This window comes from Amblyraja radiata, chromosome 38, assembly GCF_010909765.2.
Source record: "Amblyraja radiata isolate CabotCenter1 chromosome 38, sAmbRad1.1.pri, whole genome shotgun sequence".
Classification (NCBI taxonomy): Eukaryota; Metazoa; Chordata; class Chondrichthyes; order Rajiformes; family Rajidae; genus Amblyraja; species Amblyraja radiata.
The window spans coordinates 729,625-744,062 of record NC_045993.1 but is presented as its reverse complement, the minus strand read 5'-3'; the positions used below and the strand labels follow the sequence as shown (position 1 = coordinate 744,062).

Below are 14,438 nucleotides of genomic sequence, written 5' to 3'. Positions count from 1 at the left end.
GATGCAAAGTTAATTCAGGGACCTTCTGTACAATGTAACAGTGCCTCACCACCTCTCCCCAGACTTTCCACCCAGCCACAGTGTAAGGGGGCAGAGATTAATGACATTCTACTCCCCCCCCCGCGCGGCCAGCAGATGCCTTGCTCTCTCTCCAAGATTGAACGTTAGTGGTTAGGTAAATATAGAAAGCAGTGGGTGGTAAAGCAAGCCGCCAGCACTAGAATGACTGGAATACTCTAGACCGTCTATGGGCAAGTGCTGAAAGATGGGATTTTTATGGGTGGATGCCTACTGTTCAGCAATGATGTGGTGGGCCGAATGGCCTGTTTTTTCCTGCTGTAAGCGAGTTGTGGACTAAATAGCCAATTCCTCTTCTCCTTGGAGCAAAGGGTTAGTGGGCAGGGTCAGGATCAGGGAGGCTGGGAGAGGGGAGATGCAGGGTGGTGTTAGGATACAGTGTCTCATTCCAACACTTTAGTACAATGGGACTGAGGGAAAAACTCAATTTAGATGGAATTGTGGGAACAATTCAGGGCTGGGAGGAGGACAGTTTATAAGGCAGTGGGACAAGAGTGGGTCTGATGGGATTGCACACTCAAAAGGCTGAATGGCCTTGCCTGTGCTATAACAGAGCATTGGGACTGGTAGGACTAGCTGGTGTGGAGTGAGTGGGGAACACCTGAGACTTTGAGCAACAAGGGTTAGCCGTGTGCAAGCTAGCTCAGGACCTGCCAGTGTGGCTGAGGACATGGTGTAGGGAGGAATTGCAGATGCCGGTTTAAACTGAAGACAGACATAAAAAGCTGGAGTAACTCAGCGGGACAGGCAGCATCTCTGGAGAGAAGGGTCTCGACCTGCAACATCACCCATTTCTTGTCGCCAGAGATGCTGCCTGTCCCACTGAGTTACTCCAGTTCTTTGTGCCTACCTGTGGCCGTGGACATCACAGCCAGGGCCTGCATTGACTAATTACTGCCCCTGGTTTACAAGGCAATGGCAGTGGGTAGTTAGCGAATTCAACCCCATCGGTTGTGACCATTCACTCACCACACTAGAGAAAGAATAGTGACCAGGTATCCTACCATCCCACGCCTTTAGAATATGGGGGGGGGGGGGTGTAAAGAAGGGAAAGCCCATGCAATTACAGGGAGAATGTGTAAACAGCACGTGGATTGTACCCGAGGTGTGGATGGAAGCTGTGATTTGTGATCGACGAGGAGCCAAGACTACATTCAGTTCAGCTGTGGGCGGGAGGAGGGGATGAAGGAGCCCCTCCTGCTGCCTGGTTAGCTGCGAGTCTGGTGCCGGAGCGAGCAGTAGGCTCTGGAGACATCGCAGTAACTGTTGTAAATGGCAGTGGTTGGCTGGAAGCCCTTTGCTGACCCTAGCCAGACCAATAGTGAAGAGCAGACACAGAGTGCTGGAGTAACTCAACGGGTCAGGCAGCATCTGTGGAGAACATGGATAGGTGACGTTTCACAGAGTGCTGGAGTAACTCAGCGGGTCAGGCAGCATCTGTGGAGAACATGGATAGGTGACGTTTCACAGAGTGCTGGAGTAACTCAGCGGGTCAGGCAGCATCTGTGGAGAACATGGATAGGTGACGTTTCACAGAGTGCTGGAGTAACTCAGCGGGTCAGGCAGCATCTGTGGAGAACATGGATAGGTGACGTTTCACCGAGTGCTGGAGTAACTCAGCGGGTCAGGCAGCTTCTGTGGAGAGCAGGGCAGGTGGGGAGACGGTAAACTGTTTGGACAGGCAGTTGAGAGAGGAAATGATGACAGGTTCAAGTCGGGATGCTACATTTATTTCTCCAAGCTCATTAACACAGGCTTGAGTTGACTGTAATGGTCAAGTGGCAGGGCAGGGAGTGGTCATACTGGTCAGCTGGATCACACTGCTCCTGAATACTGAATCAGCAAGCTCTGCGTGAGAACACCATCAGTGATGGGAGAGCTTCATTGTACACATGGTTGGGGCCAATTCCTCACCTTGCCTGCCTGTAGAGTTTTAGTTTAGATCCATCGTTTCATTGGGCATCTTGCTGATCCCAGCACAGTTTGTATTGGCTACACCCTCATGATATTTGGTTTGCACACTCCACACTCCCCCAATGCCAATACTGCGCTTTGACCCCTAAATCAGACAGAAGAATATGGAATTCTCTCCTCTTCCAGTCGTCAAGAGACTGTCCAAACATTCAACTCATGAATCTGGTTCAAAACTGCAAGGGAGGAGAGGTGAGGAATTGGGCCCTGAAGATTCCAGCGTAGAATACATTCTAGCACAGGGGGTCAAGGACAATCAAGCCCTCTCCCTTGAAATAAACAAATTACATTTGTACACACAGCCAATTTAAGCACCCCATCCTTTATAAATCTTTTACAAAAAGCAATGGAGGATGCAGAACAGAGTGCAGAATCACAGAGAGACCGTGTGGTGACTAAAACTCATCGTGATTGTCCAACAGCTCTCCGAAATTGGTGACAGCACTTCCTACGAACCTGTTGTAGTTCTCCAGGAATTCCTCCTTTGAGAGTTTGCCATCCTGACGGGGAAGTAAGGGTTGGTTAGACACGGACGAGGGGCACAAGCCACATACTCACTTAAAAACAATCGGAACAGTCCAAAAAAAACCAACAAAATACATTTACAGGCAATTATCAGTAACATGTTGCAACAGCTGGTCACAATAGTGTGGATCCAAGTCATGGATTAACCAATAATCTGGACCCTTGGTTCCATTTGTTGCAATGGGTTAATGTCAATGACAGATTCTGTCCTGATGCAAGTGGTGAGCGGGAGGTAATGTCATTAGCGGCACTAACTGGGCACTAAGAGCCTGTCACTGGTGGGAATAAATGAGGAGCCGAATGCAAGAACTTGGCACGGTGTCAGGGCCAATGTCGATCCCAAAGCCGGGAAACGTTGTGGAGAAGATTCGCCAATTTTAAAATTCAGCTCAGTTTGTCAGAGCAGCAAGTTGAATCTCGACTGTGATGGAGGTCCGAGCCTAGTGACCGTACCACCGTTCAGCTTCACGTACATCCTCCCCCCTCCTACCTCACACAGTGGCTGGGGATGGGGCTCAGGTGCGGCTCGCAACAGTGGAGTCTGACGTGGCAGGCAAAGATACAAGCAGGAGGCGGTTCCCATACAGTCCAGGATCACGCACAAGCAGTGGCAGCATCAGCCCATCTGCTGATGAGCCAATAACCATCCCAAAATTAACATCACAAACTTTTACAGAAGATGGAGGTTGGGGTAAAAAATAAAAATTAAAAAAATCTCCAGCCAGCCAGGCAGGCAATTGCAATGAAACGTACACAAACTGTGGGGAACTCATGGAGGAAGCCAAAATCTGAAATGAATTAACCCAGTTACAACATCTCTGCTGGTGAGATGAGGGTCCATGCCTGGGGCCGCTCCTTGGGTCAGAGGGGAGTCGGACTAAAGCATCACCAGAGCTTGGAGCCCCACCCACTGCAGGATGGAGGGGGCATTGAATGGAAACTCAGTCAGTCAAAGAGGAAATAGAACAATTGAACACAATTAATGTTTCTGATCACATTTCAAATTATTCACGCCCTGGGTTAACAAGAAACAAACTGTTTTGATGCCGTTTCTGTGGGATCGGTGCCGATCGACTGATTGATTGATTGATTGATTGATTGATTGGAAATATTGATTTGCGACTCAGAATTCGTCGTGTTTCCGGGTCAGGTCCTCCCCATAATTGGTCACTTGGCTGCCAACAAACATATTCCAGTTGTTTACAATCTCCTGCTTTGTCAGTTTACTGTCCTGTGAACACACAGCACAAGACAAGACAAGGTTAGTGTGAGCAGATGAAACTCAGTGGAGCAAAGCGTGCAGTCCTGCATTCTGGTACACTGAGAATAAACGCCTAGATTATTTTCTAAATGGAGAGAGAATGGGACTTGGGAGCGCTGGCGCAGGATTCCCAAAAAGTTAATTTGCAAGTCAAATCAGTAGTAAGGAAGGCAAATTCAATGCTAGCATTTATATCAAGGGAACTGGAATACAAAACCAGATGTAATGCTGAGGCTCTATAAGGCGCTGGTCAGGCCACAAATTTGGGCCTCATTATCTGAGCAAGGATGTGCTGGCTCTGGGGAGGGTCCAGAGGAGGTTTACAAGAATGACCCCAGGATTGAGTGGGTTAGCATATGATGAGCGTTTGACGGCACTGGGCCTGTACTCACTGGAGTTTAGACGGTTGAGAGGGGGACCTCATTGAATATGGTGGCAGAGTTGGTCCCTCACTGCAAGAGGGGCAACGCACTCACCCCGGGTCTGCCAGCTCTGCCTATCTGAAACAATGCCCCACTTTCTACCTTTGCTCTTCCTTCTATTAATGTTTAACGTGTCATTCCTAACTGTCACTGTATGTCATGTTGTCACTTGTGGGCGGAGCACCAAGGCAAATTTCTTGTATGTGAATACTTGGCCAATAAACGTATTCATTCATTTCCCCCCAAACGCCCTGCAATTCTGACTGGACGTAGGAAGTGTGCTTCAGCTACAGGGAAAGGTGGGATTGGTCACGGACCGACATGCTAGAAGTATATAAGATGATGAGAGGCATAGATAGGGTCACAACTTTGTCCCTGGTGGAAGTGTGAAAGACTAGAGGGCAGAGTTTTAAGGTGAGTGGGGCAGTTTAAAAAATGATGTGCAGGGCAACAGAGGTGGCGGGGGTAGTGGTGGAGGCTGCACTAAGGCACGAGGGGGCAGATTGGGCAGCGCACATGCACAGTAGAGACAGGAAGTCAGTGCATAAAGTTACATAAAGCAGCTGGGGGGAGAGTAACGAGTGGGAAGGGACTGTGAAGACCAACCTCGTCTTTATCGGACTCGTGGATCAGGTGCTTGGCCTCTGCCATGGCGTGGTCATAGTCACCAGGCAGGATCCAGCGCTCCACCTCCTCCTTGTCCATCTTCCCATCCTTGTTGAGGTCTCGGAACCGTCTGAACTGTTCCTGCTCGTTCTTCACCCAGTCTGGTTCGGACTCGCCGTCCACCGGGGAGTACATGTCACCTGTTGGAGGTGTGGTCATTGTTAATGTGTCACCTGTTGGAGGTGTGGTCATTGTTAATGTGTCACCTGTTGGAGGTGGGTCATTGTTAATGTGTCCACAAACATGTCACCTGTTGGAGGTGGGTCATTGTTAATGTGTCACCTGTTGGAGGTGTGGTCATTGTTAATGTGTCACCTGTTGGAGGTGGGTCATTGTTAATGTGTCACCTGTTGGAGGTGTGGTCATTGTCAATGTGTCACCTGTTGGAGGTGGGTCATTGTTAATGTGTCACCTGTTGGAGGTGGGTCATTGTTAATGTGTCACCTGTGTGGAGAGACACACACAGAGTGCTGGAGTAACTCAACGGGTCAGGCAGCATCTGTGGAGAACATGGATAGGTGACGTTTCACAGAGTGCTGGAGTAACTCAGCGGGTCAGGCAGCATCTGTGGAGAACATGGATAGGTGACGTTTCACAGAGTGCTGGAGTAACTCAGCGGGTCAGGCAGCATCTGTGGAGAACATGGATAGGTGACGTTTCACAGAGTGCTGGAGTAACTCAGCAGGACAGGCAGCATCTCTGGAAAGAAGGAATGGCCCACGTTTCCGGTCATAAGGTCTTAAGTCAGGGGTTGGCAACCTTGTTCTCCATAGGGGCCAGGACGCATGTCTGTGAGCGGATGGCAGGCCACATCTATCACGTGTACACATGGATCCCGCCCCAGATGACAGGCATCAAATCACGTGTTCACAGAAGGTGGACAAAAATGCTGGTGAAACTCAGCAGGTGAGGCAGCCTCATGCAATCCTTGCATGTCTCACCTGCTGAGTTACTCCAGCATTTTAGTCTACCTTCCATTGTTCCAGCATCTGCAGCTCTTTCTTTAACGTGTTCACAGAAGGTGCGCAGCCGTGCCGGCGGCTTTGTGCAGGATGCGGTTACAGCCGGAGCTCGGCCGCTGCTCGGGGCTCAGCGGGCCGGATGAGGGGGAGGTGGATACAGGGAGGGCCATGGATGGAAGGCAGACATCAACTCGGTCAAACGTTTATCTTCAGTCTTTCCAGTTATCGAGTGTGTAATGATCATATGTACCAACAAGGGCACAATGCCACTCTTAACTTCAATTGTAAACACCGGCCATTTGCTGGAGATTTTCCCGTTGTCAGTCACATTGTACAAGACTTAACTCACCAAAGTGTCTTAATCAGGTCCAAAATTACATTCAATGACAGCCTTACCGACATATTCTTTCTCATCCACCATGCCATCCCCGTCCTTGTCAATGTCCTCAATGGTTTCCTGTGGGGGGAGAGGGAGAGAGAGAGAGAGATTAAACTCCCATCACTCAATAGACAATAGGTGCAGGAGTAGGCCATTCAGCTCTTCGAGCCAGCACCGCCATTGAATGTGATCATGGCTGATCATCCCCAATCAGTACCCCGTTCCTGCCTTCTCCCCGTATCCCCTGACTCCGCTATCTTTAAGATTCTCTATCTTACACGGTTTGCAGAGATACGCTGTTCAGAGTTGATTTTAATTCTCCAGCCGACCAACATGCCCCATCTACACCAGTCCCACCAGCCCACGCCGACCAACATGCCCCATCTACACCAGCCCACGCCGACCAACATGCCCCATCTACACCAGTCCCACCAGCCCACACCGACCAACATGCCCCATCTACACCAGTCCCACCAGCCCACACCGACCAACATGCCCCATCTACACCAGTCCCACCAGCCCACGCCGACCAACATGCCCCGTCTACACCAGTCCACGCCGACCAACATGCCCCATCTACACCAGTCCCACCGGCCCACGCCGACCAACATGCCCCATCTACACCAGTCTCACCAGCCCACGCCGACCAACATGCCCCATCTCCACCAGCCCACGCCGACCAACATGCCCCATCTACACCAGTCTCACCAGCCCACGCCGACCAACATGCCCCATCTCCACCAGCCCACGCCGACCAACATGCCCCATCTCCACCAGCCCACGCCGACCAACATGCCCCATCTACACCAGTCCCACGCCGACCAACATGCCCCATCTACACTAGTCCCACCAGCCCACGCCGACCAACATGCCCCATCTACATCAGTCCCACCTGCATTTGGCCCATATCCCTCCAAACCCGTCCTATCCATATACCTGTCTAACCGTTTCTAAAACATTGTGATAGTCCCAGCCTCAACTACCTCCTCCGGCAGTTCCTTCCATACACCCACCGCCCCTTTGTGTGAAAAAGTTGCCCCTCGGATGCGCATTAAACCCTCAGGTGCCTCCCACTGGCCGTTACCAGAACTACGATGGGCTTCATGTAGTCGAACTCCTCTGGGTGCAGGAAGGCGGTGAACTCCTCCCGTGTGGCCACCTTGTCCCCATCCTTGTCCGCCTTCTCGAACCTCCGCACATCCCGTTTCAGCATCTTCCTGTAGCTGGCCTTGTCCTCATCATTGCTCACGTCGCTGAACGACTCATCTGGGGGGGGGGAGAGAGGACACAGGCTCAGGCAGGGTGTGGGGGAGATAGAGGACACAGGCTCAGGCAGGGTGATGGGTGTCTGGAACGAGCTGCCAGAGGAGGTAGTTGAGGTTCAATAACAACATTTAGACAATAGGTGCAGGAGTAGGCCATTCGGCCCTTCGAGCCAGCACCGCCATTCAATGTGATCATGGCTGATCATCCCCAATCAGTACCCCGTTCCTGCCTTCTCCCCATATCCCGTAACTCCACTAAATAAATATTTTCATGGCAGAGATAGACAGAGTCTTGATTAGTGCGGGTGTCAATGGTTATGGGGAGAAGGCAGGAGAATGGCGTTAGGAGGGAGAGATAGATCAGCCATGATTGACTGGCAGAGTGGACTCGATGGGCCGAATGGCCTGATTTTACTCCTATCACTTATGACAGGAAGGAACACAACTTGTGAAAAATTATTACAGCGAGTTCAACAGCAGCAGTAAAAGTGATTGCAGCATTCATCGTGAAAGATTAAAGTTCGGCTGGAAGTCGGGGAGATGAGGAAATGTAAATAACTGGGCAGCTTCCAGCATGAGGCAGGGCAGGCATTGCAAAATGGCAGATGCCAGAGTGACAGTGGATCAGGCATAGACAATAGGTGCAGGAGTAGGCCATTCGGCCCTTCGAGCCAGCATCGCCATTCAATGTGATCATGACTGGAGAACATGGATAGGCAAATGAAGAAGGGTGCCGACCCAAAACGTCACCTATCCATGTTCTCCACAGATGCTGCCTGACCCGCTGAGTTACTCCAGCACTCTGTATTTAAAAAAATAAAATAAATGAACACCCGATTTAAAAATCATATCGCAATACAAAGTGAAATGCAACCAGCTGCAGTTGCGGATGCATGCCACAAGAGGACAGTGTTGTGCCATGGTGCAGAAGGGCTGGTTCTGGACATAGCGAGTGTTTCGACCTCGCCTCCCTTCTGTGAGCCCAGGGCACAGACTCCTGCCCCCTGCAGCCACTCCTGCCCCCTGCAGCCACTCCTGCCCCCTGCAGCCACTCCTGCCCCCTGCAGCCACTCCTGCCCCCTGCAGCCACTCCAGCCCCCTGCAGCCACTCCAGCCACTCCAAGGCATCTTTTTTGTTTTACACAGAGGGTGGTGGGGGCCTGGAACGCTGCCAGAGGTGTGGATCACCTGCAGGCAGAGGAGGTCAGTTTAACGGCATTGTGCACAGCATGGACATTGTGGGCTGAAGGGCCTGTTCTGTACTGTTCTACAAGTGTTTTTTTTGGCATATGCACTGGGCAAGGTCAGGAACAATTAGATTGTTATTTACAGTAATGGAGTCATAAGGCTTTGGCTCATTGAGTCTTCACCAACCATGAAGCGTCCATTGTAACAAATCCCATTCCATTTCCCCCTCGTTCTCATTAACTCCTCCTGGGATTTACCACTCACCTCTGCACCAGCGACAACCTACAGTGGCCAGTTTAGTTTAGAGATACAGCATGGAGACGGGCCCTTCGGCCCATCGAGTCCACGCAGACCATCGATCACCCGATCACACTCGTTCTATGTTATCCCACTTTCTCATCCACTCCCTACACACTAGGAACACCCGGAGGAAACCCACGCGGTCACAGGGAGAACTTGCAAACTCCACATAGACAGCACCCGAGGTTGGGATCGAACCTGTGTCCCTGGCGCCGTGAGGCAGCAGCTCTACCCGCGGGCTGCAACCTTGTAGACAAGTTAACTTTAGATTAGAGACACAGCATGAAAACAGTCCCTTCGGCCCATCGAGCCCATTCTAACCATCGATCAGCTGTTCACACCGGTTCTATGTTAGCTCATCCACTCCCTACATACAGAGGGTCAATGAACCTAAACGTGATAACAACAAAAATAAATGAGTTGGACATTCCCATAAACTAGACCATGTTATTGCAAAACACCAGGGCACCCGGAGCAACCCAACATTAAGTTAACTCCCCAACATGAGCAGTAGAGACCACAGAGGTTTGGGGCTGAGCTGTGGCTGTGGTCAATGTTGTGCAGTGTTCAAGAGCCTGATGGTTGTTGGGAAGAAGCTGTTCTTGAACCTGGAGGTTACGGTTCTCAAACTCCTGCACGAGTGATAGAAGCAGAATTAGGCCATTCGGCCCATCGAGTCTACTCCGCCATTCAATCATGGCTGATTTATTTTTCCCTCTCAACCCCATTCCCCTGCCTTCTTCCCGTAACCTTTGACACCCGTACAAATCAGGAACCTGTCGATCTCCACTTTAAAAATACCCAGTGACTCAGTCTGAAGAAGGGTTTCGGCCCGAAACGTTGCCCATTTCCTTCTCTCCATAGATGCTGCCGCACCCGCTGAGTTTCTCCAGCATTTTTGTCTACCTTCGATTTTCACAGCACTGGCTGTGATTTGGAGGCGGTGCCTGGGGGGGGGGGGGGGGGGGGGGGGGGGGGGAGGTGCGCCTGCCGTGTCTCCTTACCCACGTGGAACCCGTACGTGGCGTTCCTGTACTCCTCCCACGATATTTGTCCGTCCCGGTTGGTGTCGTATTCGTTCCAATGCTTCTTGACATTGTCGTCGACGTACCGGTTCTGAGCCCGCTTAATCCACGAGGTCAGCTCGTCCGCAGTCACCAGGCCATCCTGGTCATCGTCAATGCGGTCCACAATTTTCCTGGAAAGGGGGGGGGGGGGAGGGGGGGGCGTGAGAGAACGAACGAACAAGATGGGCAGAAGGTCAGTGGAAGGGGCAAGAGGACACGAGCGGATCAGGTCCACAGCCTCGCAGCTCCAGAGACCTGGTTCAAGAGTAGAAACAAGGAACTGCAGGCACACATAAAGTGCTGGAGTAACTCAGCGGGTCAGGCAGCGTCTCTGGAGAGAAGGAATGGGTGACGTTTCGGGTCAAAACTCTCCTTCAGACTTTTTGCAGTCTGAACAAGGGTCTCGACCCAAAACGTCACCCATTCCTTCTCTCCAGAGATGCTGCCTAATCCGCTGAGTTACTCCAGCATTTGGTGTCTATCTTCAGTTTAAACCAGCATCTGCAGTTCCTTGCTGCACAAAGTGTTGGAGTAACTCAGCAGGTCAGGCAATATCATGGGAGAACAATATCCTGGAGGAACTTCTTGAGGCTCAAGAAGTGATCTATCCATGTTCTCCACAGATGCTGCCTGACCCGCTGAGTTACTCCAGCACTCTGTGAAACGTCACCTATCCATGTTCTCCACAGATGCTGCCTGACCCGCTGAGTTACTCCAGCACTCTGTGAAACGTCACCTATCCATGTTCTCCACAGATGCTGCCTGACCCACTGAGTTACTCCAGCACTCTGTGTCTTGTTTTGTAAACCAGCATCTGCAGTTCCTCGTATCTATATTAAACACTCTTGTAAAGCTTCCACCCCCAGTTCCCTAACAGCAGGATTTTACAAACTGCCTCTGGGTAATGGAGGGTGTGCACAGTCATCATTGGAAGCGGCTTAATGTTTTGGGGAAATATGTAACAGATCACTGGTTGGGGCTTGTCTGTTGGATTGCTGAGTGGGTGGAAGTGGCTCAGTTCACTGCCACGTGTGCGGCTGCTATTGACAAGTCGCTCCGGTGTGGGGGTGGGGAAGGGAACCCTCTCACTGCCACCTCAGCTCAGGAAACAGCCGGCCATGTCAGGGAACTGTGGTGGGGGGGGGGGGGGGGGGGGGGGGGGAAAGCAGAGGCTGGAGTCTTCAATCCCAGGCACAAAGCAAAATAGCACAACTTCAGAAAGATTCCAAACTCCCAGCTTGTCGCAGAAAACACAAACCAGGATCCCCGCGGTCAGAGATTGCATCAGGAATTCAGCTCGTAGCTGGAACGTCTAGTGGCCTGGGAGTCTCAAAACTTTTAAGTTAAATTAAAATTATTATTAAGTTGAAGGCACAATGTTTAAAGGATTGAAAAGTGCCAACATTAAGTCAAATTATTATTAAATTGAAGCTACAATGTTTAGTGGTGTGGAAATGCCAACGGTACAGGGTTGTTCACTGAAACGTCACAAATGGGCAGAGGTTTATCAGGAGCTTCATCGCCTAACGGTTAAATAAAACGGCCTTCCAATAAAACAGACATACAGATGTTATCAACAACTATTAAGGTCGAGAGAACAGGGACAACTTGGCAGCTAGCTGGTGTAATGCTGGCTGGTGTCAGCGGAGTGAATGAGGGGGGGGGGTCGTTGTGAAGGGGATGAGGGGCAATGAAGGGGTACACGAGAGTGTTGTAGGGGGGGGTTAAGGGGAGTCAAAATAGGGGGGTGCACCAGGGCTGTCCTTGATCCCATCACTTTTGAGGTCTTGTTTTCACTCCTTACCCTTCCTTATCTCTGTGTCCCCTTTTCCCCCCGACTCTGTCTGAAGAAGGGTCTCGACCCCAAACGTCACCCATTCCTTCTCTCCAGCGATGCTGCCTGTCCCGCTGAGTTACTCCAGCTATTTGTGTATCTTCTGTCACGTTGGGGGCAGTTTAGGGGGTGCACTCGACCACCAGGGTGGGGGACAGTTTAGGGGGTGTATTGGACCACCAGGGTGGGGGACAGTTTAGGGGGTGTATTGGACCACCAGGGTAGGGGACAGTTTAGGGGGTGTATTGGACCACCAGGGTAGGGGACAGTTTAGGGGGTGTATTGGACCACCAGGGTGGGGGACAGTTTAGGGGGTGTATTGGACCACCAGGGTGGGGGACAGTTTAGGGGGTGTATTGGACAACCAGGGTGGGGGACAGTTTAGGGGGTGTATTGGACCACCAGGGTGGGGGACAGTTTAGGTGAGTGTAGCTGATTTTCAAGGCTGAGATCAGGGAGAGCATTAGCATTGACATGGTGCCTACCCCAGCCTCTCTTTGCTCTCCTCCGGAGTGAGTTGGTCGAAGGTCTTTGAGCCTTCTCTCCCCATGAAGGCATCATGATCGAACTGGAAGCCGTTCTGGTCGATTGGATCCCGCTCATCCAGGTCCTTGGAATGGTGCACGCGCTCCTTCTTCTCCGAGGTGGGTTTGCAGAATGCCACGGAGGCACAAAGGGCCAGCAACCCCAGCAGGCTTCGCCGACTCATCATCAACTGCAGGAATCACACACACACACACACGTTTAGACACGTACAGACACAGGGACTGAGAGCCATGGGCAGGCGAAAAACCCAGCACAAACTCCCCCAATCTCCACAGCCTGGCGTGAAATCAGTCACAGCCACCCTGTTCTTTGTCCCACTAATGCTGCTTTAACCAATTGTCATGTATTCAATCAAGAACTCTCTCTTGAACCACCACAGGACATTTCCAATATTGGGGGCACTAAATACAAATTATTATTTTTGTAATGTTACTACTTCCAGGCATGGCATTTCAGGTTACAGCTTGCACAGGAAACCTCAGTTTTCTACCCCTATACGTGGCCCTTTTGACTAACGTAAAGCCTGTCTCTTTATTACAAACTTTATTGCAGGACCAACAATTAAAATCTGTCTACTTTTATTACTATTTCAGATAAACAATCCCCTCTCAAAGTGATAAAAGAATTAAATGTCAGTAGAATATAAATTTTAAACAGCATGGCATGCAAATGTAATTAAATCCATTGCAGGTAATATTGAGGAATTAACAATTAATTTATTATTTATGGGACAGAGAACATGCTGCAAAAGCAGATCACACTCCCCTCAAGATTAATCATCAGATTTCCCATTACTCGAGTAACTCAGCGGGACAGGCAGCATCTCAGGAGAGAAGGAATAAGGGTCTCAACCCGAAACTTCACCCTTTCCACTCCAGAGATGCTGCCTGTCACGCTGAGTTACTCCAGCATTTTGTGTCTGTCTGCAGTTCCTTCCTTAAGACTAAGACTAACATAAAATCATCTCGGAAGTTTACTACATTGATATATTCAGCATTATTAATGTGCAAGATAAAATTATTGTACCCTACTCAAATCAAAAAGGTATTCATCAAATTTAATGCCAGATAATTGTTGCCAGCTTAAAGAACTATGACTGGTCCCAAGAACCGGTTGATCAGCTCTGCATGGGATATTTATTAACTAGAATCAAAGTTCAGAATTTGCAATACAAAGTAGAACCTTTCCATTACCATCATAGCGGCATTTATAGATTCTCAGCTCTACTTTGATATCACAAATCCGTCACGATCTTCAGTAATTATTTAAAAATTCTCCCAGAGCTCTCCAATTAGCGTTTTAACTCGCCCCCAAAACTGTCATTTTACACCTTACAAGTTTTAAATAACATCGAATTGTGCTGAAGCTTTTATCAGTTTACAAAACAAAACTCCTGACATCTCTTTATTGAATTAATTAATTTGATACAGCGCGAGGCACCAAAGCATAATAATAATTCTGATCAATAAAAGTCTGAAAAGGAGTTATGTGCAAACTTTAGAACTCAGCTTTTTTTGCACAAATTAAATTGAAACTCCAAGGTTATGGGTAATAAAAGTTGAAATGTTTTACTACAACACACACACACACAAAATCAAAGTAGAATAAAAGATTAGCCTTACCAGTGGGGTTATCAATGAGTGTGATAAGAAGCTACAATAATCACGCCCTGGACCCTGAATAAATACTCACCACGGCCGGAGAGAGGATTGTAAACTCCTCCAATCAGCGCCAGCCTTTCTCCCGACTCGTTGGCCGAGCGCGTTTGTCACGGCTCCTGCCATTGGTCGAGCTGCCCCGGGTTTCCCATTGGCTGGGAACCGCCACGTTGACACGGGGAGCGACCACTGCGCCTGCGCGTCGCGCGCATTGCCTTCTGGTACTTGTAGTCGTCCTATTTTTAAAGTTAAAATGGTATCTGTGAAGAAAGAAGAAGGCCAGCATTTGCTAAACAACGTTAAAAGACCGGGATTT

The 14,438-nt window shown here is 49.9% G+C and overlaps 1 protein-coding gene across 3 annotated transcripts; it reads right to left on the bottom strand.

Moving 5' to 3' along the window:
- Positions 1-1,675: 1,675 nt before the first annotated feature.
- On the bottom strand, positions 1,676-14,209 carry LOC116966918 (reticulocalbin-1-like). 3 transcript variants are annotated; one of them, XM_033013293.1, is made up of 7 exons: positions 13,658-13,678; positions 12,404-12,633; positions 10,022-10,215; positions 7,349-7,530; positions 6,282-6,342; positions 4,864-5,063; positions 1,676-2,549 (listed from the first exon to the last, which is right to left on the bottom strand). In XM_033013293.1, exons 1-7 carry the CDS (start codon positions 13,661-13,663, stop codon positions 2,445-2,447), a joined length of 978 nt encoding a protein of 325 aa, XP_032869184.1. In that variant the 5' UTR covers positions 13,664-13,678; the 3' UTR covers positions 1,676-2,444. The 3 variants fall into 3 exon arrangements, with proteins under 3 accessions (XP_032869184.1, XP_032869185.1, XP_032869183.1); XM_033013294.1 differs by lacking the exons at positions 1,676-2,549; positions 13,658-13,678 and adding exons at positions 3,285-3,805; positions 14,087-14,209; XM_033013292.1 differs by lacking the exon at positions 1,676-2,549 and adding an exon at positions 3,285-3,805.
- Between the last annotated feature and the right edge of the window lie 229 nt (positions 14,210-14,438).